Below are 8518 nucleotides of genomic sequence, written 5' to 3'. Positions count from 1 at the left end.
CGTGCTGACTTAGAGGAGCTCAGTCTAATTTAAGCAATCGTACAATGGGGAACCATATTTTGTGGTTATTCCAGGTTGGGTGACAGTAGTGTGGAGTATCAGCTCAGCTCTTTTGTTTATTGCCTCAGAGCCGAGCTTTGCTCATTCCTGCTCTGTGTTCAGTACCAAAGGTCATGTGAGTGTTGGTGGCAGCAGCCTGAGTCAGAGCAAGATAATGGAGGTTATTGCACTTTGGGAAATGAAATGATTGTAGGTGTGAGTAGTGCTCTCAAGTTGTCTGCAAAGTACAATGAAAGTGACAAAAACTTCTTTATCTCCTAGTTATTTTTGAAAAATCATAAATAGTATATCCAAGAGCAACATTATTATTAATCACCAAATTCTAAATGTCAGGATACTATATACTATGTACATTGTTAAATATTGGATTTGGATAAAGAGAAACACACACACTCACACGAAACGGGAAAAAAGGCAGAAACCCAGAAACAGCAGCACACAAGGGACCCATCTTCCAGGACAGACATGCAGTGGGTGCCATAGCTTTAACAGAAGTAGCACTGGTAGAGTTAGATTATGGAAAAAAAAGTAGAATTAAAGAAAAAAAAAGAATTAAAAAATACCAAGTGTATTAAAGTAAAAGAATTTCATGTAAAGAGTGAAAGTCTTTGTGTTTATGTTTTACATAAAGGATGCTGAACTTAGGAGATGGAGCTCAGATATAACTTTGGGTCAAACATGCAACACAAAAGGATGTTTCAACCAAATGTCTTATTATAGAATCATCACATCATATCATCATCATATTTTGCATTGCCTGATCCTACACAAAAAGGAAGATGTGTTGTGCGTAAATGTGCGTATAATAAGTATAAAAAGTTTTGAAATTTGACAATGAATAGGACTATGAAGAGACACTGGCCATGAGGGGGCAGCAGCACACTCATGTTAATGAACTGACAGCCTCCACCTCCTCTGGGCACCTTAGGGCCAATGGATGCCTGTGGGGCCTCAACCCTGGAACCATCTTTAACCCCTTAACCTGTCATTGGTGTAACAGATAATATGAACACTGTCACAATCTGATGTTCATCACATAGCTGATTTTCTCCTGAATGTTCAAATCTAAAACCTGAACCTGAAAATGTGTTCATTTACATCTCAGTGTGCAAATGCAATGTGAATCCTCTTTAATTCTGCAGGTACCGTGCGTATTGTACAGAATGTTTACAGAAGGAGCAGATGTTTTGTGGTATCCTGCTTAAAGGTACCATCTGTGGCATTTAAAGGCCACTGGGTTTGAGACACGAGCGCATTTACGGTAATGAAATGAGCTTTATATCTGAAAACACAGGAGAGCACTGTTACTCCAGCCGGAACACAGGTGCAACCTGCTCATCTGCCTCAGTGGAGCCACAGAAGAAATCTTTGAAACAACAGCGTGATGTTGTATTCAATCAAATCACATTTGTTGTCATGCAGCAGAGGGAGTTTCATGAAAGTCTACACTAAGCATTTTGCTTTGCAGTCCACTATCTGTGCAGGACGTGATGAAACCAGAGACTAACAAACCACACAGAGCTCATGTTGACCTTTATCACTAAGAAAGAGTCATAAGAAATTGAAAGACAAAAGGTGGAGTGCAGCCAAAGGATTTATGACAGGCTCACTCAGTGAACTCGTGAACTATGACCAGCAGTCAAGCAGGAGGCATGACTCTCAGTGAAGTCGACCCTTTAAAAGTGCAGGAAAGCAGAGTTCTCTGGGCAGGTTGTTGACTGTTTTCGACCCTTGCAGGTGAGCACAGCTTCAGTTTATCTGAATGTGGGGATATAAACTGAATTCAGCTTTAGGTGACAATCATCACATCACTGCTTTTGAGTCTGATTGTTTTAGTTGTGTGGTCTGATTTAGCTTCTGTGCAAATTACACTGTGAAAAATATTTTAAATGTCATTAACACTTTAAGTGCATTCTCATGTGATTTGATGAGGATCACATTATGAAATATATGACAAGCATTATGATAACAAGTAAATCACAAAGGTCCAAGTTAATCAAACATCTTGAAGTTACATTTCAACTTTTAACTTTGAAAAGCAGTGAAGCAGTGAGCGGACAGTGATTCCAGGCAGCAGATAACGCTCTGAGGAGAGGACAGACTTCCCACATGGACTCCAACGGTACCGGCAGCGTGCAATATGACCGCTGGAACGAGAACAACATCAACATGAACGTAGAGGCATCACAGTCTACTACGACTAGGTGAGGCCAGATGCCAGCTGACAAAAAGATGCAAAGATCAAACATGAAATTTTCATATTGTTGAGAATGTATTGACACTACTAAGCAGAAAATATGTGGATTACACTGTAAACCAAAGCTGTTAGACTTGACTCTGCTTCCCTTTCCATTGCATTGACAGGATGTACAACAGAGTGTGTGTCGGCACCACTGGAATAGTAGTGAAGGTAGCAGGAGCTCTGGCTGCGCTGGTGTCCATCTACATCATAGGATATGTGACAGGATACTACGTCCATAGGTGCTGATGGTGTAGCCCTGCTGAGCAAGGAAGGAGCTCTGAGATGCTGGATAAATTTAGGAACTTTTTCAGACAAAACTCACCAAAAGCAGCATGTTCTTAGTCACGTCAAGCATCAGATTCTGATGGGATTTTGTTTCTTTCATTATCCTTGTGTCATCATTTTTCTACATGAAATTGAAAGTTATACAGACATTTGTAAAATATTATTTATTCTAATCGTTGCTGTAATTAATATCTGTTGTCTCAATAAAACAACTGAATATCAAAAGAGAAAAAAATCTGATTGGGTCTTGATATGATATTATATAACATTTAATTAATATGGTCACCGCAGCAACAGAAACACCTCATCACATCAATCACCACCTCATAGAGAGAGTGGCATCACCACACTGCTGTCACTGTCTCTAAGATCACTAATGTCAACCTCCCTCTGTCTTATGGAGGGTCCACTGCTGCAGGGGTCACTGCAGTCTCAACCGCAGGATAAACACAGAGGTTAGATTCACATCGGCAGCAGACGACACTCTACACTACAGCTCCTCATTACACAGCTGTGTATCTTAAATGTGAGAAAAACACAAGCCACACGAATTATCTGGAAATAGCATCATCGTCACTCCTCTCGACCATATGTGGCACAATTTTTTTAAAGGAGTCGTGGAGCTGGGGAAAACGCAAATGTCTCTGTAACAGTCACAGAGTGTGGTTACATTTCAACAAGGCGTCTATCACAATGAGCGTGAACTGTGAAGATGTGGCAGATGAACCCCTCCATACTACAAAGGTTACATAAATACAAGATAACTTTGAGCAACTTAGTGAGAGACCTGGAGGGCACTTAGCTTCCACATGTGGTCATATAATTCTACACGTGAACACAAGGACAGATATGTGCACTTACTTTGTTTTCATGCATGCACACAGGTAATCCTAAACTCAGGCTTCAACAACAAGTCAGTGCGACCGTTTTTTACCTGCTGACTCACTGATTACAGCCACACAATGAGCAGATGAAGGATCCACTCTTCAGTCCGCTCTCATCACAGATTCTAATGAACTGTGGCAGCTGGCTGAGTATCAAAAGTCCTTTTTGTCAGTCTGATGTGAGTCTGAATCCTGGACAGCTGCTTTGTTTCCTGCAGCAAGAGCAACACTGATTGTATTCTATTTGTTAGACTTGTGATTTGCTTGTGAGCCGACACATGAAACACTCTTTTTTCCACCAAACTGGTAACTTGGTGTTATATTCTTTTGGTCATGCTGACTCATTCCTTTGTTATGATGCAGCAGCTCCACTCTGTCAAAGATGCCTCTAGATCCACTGATGCTGAAGCCTCTGTGGGCTGCAGCAGCAGGAGTTTCTCTTGGTTTAGATAAACTCATGAGGTGTTTTGACCTGAGCTGAATGTGTGCAGGGTTGGACAACTTTTTTTTAGCTGTAGCCATTTGGCCAGCAATTCTGCCGTACACCTCCTGTCTCTCAAGGACCCACTCCACACACATCAATACAACCCCGATCAGTCGATGGAGCTGTAACAGTACGTCTTCAACCTCCACATCATCCACGTCACTTGTGCACATCATGGAAAGCAATTTCTCATTCCTTTGAACAAATTGCAAATGGTTTGGCACATTCATGCAAATGATGATGTACATTTGTCAGCTGTTTCCTTCGCCCTCAGGTGAATCTTGTCCTCCATTAATGAAGGGGAACACGTGAAGCTTTAGATCAACCGATGATCACTTCTCGGAAACAGTGGATGCAGCATGTGAGGACATCACAGCAGACACCTGCAGAGGCTCGATAAGACCTTCTTGAAGATTCTTTCCATGCTGTATTTTAAGGGAAGATATCTGTTGTGATGTGAAGGAGAATCTGTGGAACAGGAAGGCGTTTAAAGGCTGCCTATAACTCCCCGCACAGCGCTGCATGCGCAGTCCTGCCTGAGGGTTGCTTCCTCCGTTTACATTTCTAAATTTGTATTTTTTTTCTTGTGCGATGCAGTGCTGTAAAAGTCGACTTTTTCTGTTCTGTATCGCCATGACATGGTCTGTCCACAAATTATAGCGCGAACATTAAAGGTATAAATAGGAGTGCTGTCCAGTCTTATGCAATTAATCTCTCATATACAGTAATGTGTAACTTTGGACTATTGAAACTGATATAGGTGCAGCCTTGTGCATTTTCAGTCACTGAGGTCAGAAAATTAGGCATAGTTTACATGAGAAAGTAACATGTACAATACAGTCATTGACATATTCATTGATTATAGATATTATATTTTAAATAAATATTATAAATATGAATTAATTACTTCTGAGAAATAAACTAAGAATTTTGAGATAGTTACTGGCTTTTGTGTGGCAGAATTTGTACACATCTTTTCAAGAAATGCACTGAGAAAAACTATAAAAAGGTTTTTATTACATTTTCATCATTTTTCACACATCAAATCACAGTTCAAATCATCAGCAGTAAAAATTAAAGTGTCCCAACATTAAAACTTTGAATGTGTCACATGACAATGGTAGCGATCATCACCACTGGTGGTAAACGTGCAGGAGAAAACACACCGTGCTGCCAATCCTGACTGACACCATGCAGAGAACTGCTGGGACTCAGTGGGACATTGAAGTGGGTGAAAAACTGTCCTTCAAATAGACCAACCTTTGCATAAGCAAAGCAATTTCCCTCCAAAGAGAGACAGAGTGAATATTTTTACAGTGAACATACAGCATTTGTGTTCGATATCTGGTATTATTATACCGGCCTATTCAATTTTATTATCATGATGCAACAATTACATTTGAGTCACTATGTTACACTGAAGATCTGCATTGAAAGCAATCAAACACAATACATGAGCATAAAATAACAACCACAATCATGCATATTTATATGCTGTGCGATCAAATCACAGGCAGACAGCAAACAGTCTGGGCCAGAGGGTCAACCCTAACCCTCCACGTGACTCTGGTTAGACCAGTCACTGACTGTAGTGTAAACTCATGCATGCAGGACGATGTGTCTCTTTTTATGTTTCTTGAGAACCACTCACCCAAACTACTTCACACTACACTTCCTTGAGATATAACCACCAAGTGTGAAGTCGATCGTATGAAAGGTTGTCAAGAAAATCGAAGGGCAGGCGGACAGACAGACAGAAAAGTAGACAGACAGACTCCTTCCACTTTAGTTAGATGTCAGCTCGGGGTCTCAGTCCAACATTTAGCTCTAACTGCCGCATGATGTACACCCCTCTCAGACACATTCCACATCTCTTTCTTGATGATCAACAGAAGGTCTTTCAGACTGGTCCAGCTCAGACAGGCTGGGTTAGAAACTTTGGTCATGATTCAGTGTTGGCTCGTGCAGCAGCAACACTCTGCAGAGCGATGACCTACGTTTTCTGGGCTCGCTCTTCCACATAGAGCTGCATCTGTTAAAGACAGGAAACAACCAGAAATCAGGGAGAGCAGATGGGATTTGAACACAACATGACAAGTCAATGAAATGCAGTTACAGAGTGAAACATCAACTTGATTTTGATGTCTATGGTTTTGTCTTGAGCGGGATGATATTTCTGCTCACCTTTACTAAGTCCGATGTCATGGTCTTCAGCGGGATGAGCCGAGGCTCCTGCATGTGGACCTCCTGCTCATCGGCAACTATCCACGGAAAATCCTGAAGAGGGACACGCACAGGTGTGACACAACATATGGATAAAATTATTCAGAGTTTTTACAGATTATCAGAGCAAACGATAAGACAACCAAGAAATAAACAGACTGCTCTATTAGTACCAGATGTTGTAGATCATGAGTTACTCTGTAGGTTTGCAGTGTTTTAAAACCTCACCTTGATGACTTGAATTTTCTCCATATTGCGTGTAGCAGCATCTCTGGTATGTACTAGTACTGTAAATGAACATCCTGTGGGGAAAAAAAGCACCGGGTGACAATAAGTTTATGTTGGGGCACTACACAGCCTGGTAAGATAAGATAAGATAAGATAAGATAAGATAAGACAACTTCCTCAGCTGATAATACTGGATAATGGGCTGAATCATGTCAGGAATCAAAGAAAATCATTTTTAAAAATCATCACAAAAGTGACATTCAGAGGGGAGCACGTATCTGTCATGTACTTGTCTTTGTGTAATCATCGGTGACATTACCTGGTGGGTTATTATTTAAGACAGCATCACACACACTGATCTTCAGGATGAAAGCCCTCAACAGCTGCTCCACATGTGACAGTAATGTGTCTGAGCTGCAACAACAAAAGCCCAGGTGGTTAGTGACAGTGATCACCTTGAAAATGTATCACAAAATAAGCCTGCTGTTTAGAGAGCTGCAACAATGAGTCAATGAAGTGATTAGTCAACTGAAAGAAACAGTCAACTATTCTGATAATCCATTAATTGTTTCAGTCATTTTTCAAGGAAAAATGTCAAACATTTGCTTGTCATTTATGATAGTAAATGAAGAGTCTTTGGGTTTTGGACTATTGGTTACACAAAAGAAGCATTTTCCACAATGTTATAGACCAAATGATAAATTGATTAATCATGAAAATAGTGGAAAAACCTGATGGACAGCAGTGTAGGTTGGGATATCTCAAACACAAATCTCTCTACTGGATGATGCTCCTTGTCCATGATGACCACGACCACTTTCTCTGCATCGTTCTGGGAGGGATATGGAAAACTTTAGCAGCGTGTACGCATAGATGAGACACAACACGCCTTTCCTAAATCAACCTCAGCATCAGGTCACATCTCACCTTCTCAATGAGTGGCTTTACACAGTGAAGTGTATCTTGGATATACTGATTCAGCTCTGGGTGACATGACATCTGGAAATAAGCACACCAAAATCAGAGGATCAGTATTAGACACACAGTATAAACAGGTAAGCCTAAAAATTGTGAGCATATACTACTTGCACATGCATTCATCTGTACCTGCACAGGCACATTGTATTTCTTCCTCTTCTGAAATATTCCTGAGGGATAAACTTCACGGACATACAGGATGAGATGAATGGCGACTTCCAGGAACTCACACAGGATGTCAGCAACCACTGGACAGAAGAAATCAACTGGATAACAACATCTGATGCGTTCCATATGTACTTGTATTATAACAAAGAAACCTCATGCAAATATCCGTCAATTTAATGCTGCTGAAACGTCATCAGTTCCTCTATAATGGCAAGTAACACGACAATAAGTGTGGGAAAATGTACAGAATCAAAGTATTATGGTATGCCGAACAGACCAGCACATGTCCATGATTCAGCGGATCTGTATTAATGTCTTATCTGCTCAAAAGCAAATGGTCAAATATATCAACTGGATTTTGCAGAGATATTCGTTTTACAAATCAGCGGCAATGAACCACAGCGACAGGAAAGATGCTTGAACTTTCCCAGCCATTGGTTAAGTTTCGTTGTCTTACCTTGTCCAAAATTGAGGTCTTGTCTTGTTAAAGTTGTCATATTTTCTCAGTTGTCAGATGAATCAAATGGCGAATTTCTAGGTAGCTCGCGTTGCAGAAGTGGCGGTCTGTCGAGCGTTCGTCATCCAGTTGAGGCTGTTTTTATCTTGTTTATGTCCGCCTTCTGTCGCTGCCTTTCGTGTCACTGTCAACCAGTCGGAGGGGGAGTGAGATGCCCGTTTTTAAAAAGATATACGGAGGATTATAAAAAAAACGCAGAGGCAGACAAGAGACGAGCTAAGGACATAAACAATTTCACGACCCAAAAAAGCAGCTTTTCCTCATCTATCCAGAGCTTCGTCGCGCATAAATTACGTCACTTAGTGTTTGTTGGCTGCTTCCTGTCCACTAGTGATGACGTTGCTTGGCTAACCTTGGTGTTTTTGTGATCTTGGTGGCGAGTTGAGTCCAGTTAATGCGAAAAATACCATGAGCTGTGGACGTTTTTGTGAATAGAAATATGTCCAAAT

At 40.9% G+C, this 8518-nt stretch overlaps 1 protein-coding gene across 1 annotated transcript; it reads right to left on the bottom strand.

The window, feature by feature from the left end:
* Nucleotides 1-4952: 4952 nt before the first annotated feature.
* Nucleotides 4953-8361, bottom strand: mad2l2 (mitotic arrest deficient 2 like 2). The gene is made up of 8 exons (XM_076742176.1): nt 8010-8361; nt 7514-7632; nt 7334-7405; nt 7138-7238; nt 6726-6820; nt 6407-6480; nt 6140-6232; nt 4953-5987 (listed from the first exon to the last, which is right to left on the bottom strand). Exons 1-8 carry the CDS (start codon nt 8047-8049, stop codon nt 5949-5951), a joined length of 633 nt encoding a protein of 210 aa, XP_076598291.1. The 5' UTR covers nt 8050-8361; the 3' UTR covers nt 4953-5948.
* Nucleotides 8362-8518: the final 157 nt, after the last annotated feature.

The sequence above is a fragment of the Chaetodon auriga genome, chromosome 10, assembly GCF_051107435.1.
Source record: "Chaetodon auriga isolate fChaAug3 chromosome 10, fChaAug3.hap1, whole genome shotgun sequence".
In the NCBI taxonomy this organism is placed as follows: domain Eukaryota; kingdom Metazoa; phylum Chordata; class Actinopteri; order Chaetodontiformes; family Chaetodontidae; genus Chaetodon; species Chaetodon auriga.
The sequence above is the reverse complement of the archived record's forward strand: the minus strand, read 5'-3'. Positions and strand labels throughout refer to the sequence as shown.

What these genes read in the sequence shown, in the direction of transcription:
- mad2l2 (XM_076742176.1), bottom strand. Translation starts at nt 8,049, where the DNA reads ATGACAACTTTAACAAGACAAGACCTCAATTTTGGACAAG. An exon ending in CCTACACTGCTGTCCATCAG is followed by an intron (nt 6,821 to 7,137) that starts GTTTTTCCACTA and finishes TTGTTGTTGCAG; the next exon opens with CTCAGACACATTACTGTCAC. An exon ending in CTTAAATAATAACCCACCAG is followed by an intron (nt 6,481 to 6,725) that starts GTAATGTCACCG and finishes TTTTCCCCACAG; the next exon opens with GATGTTCATTTACAGTACTA.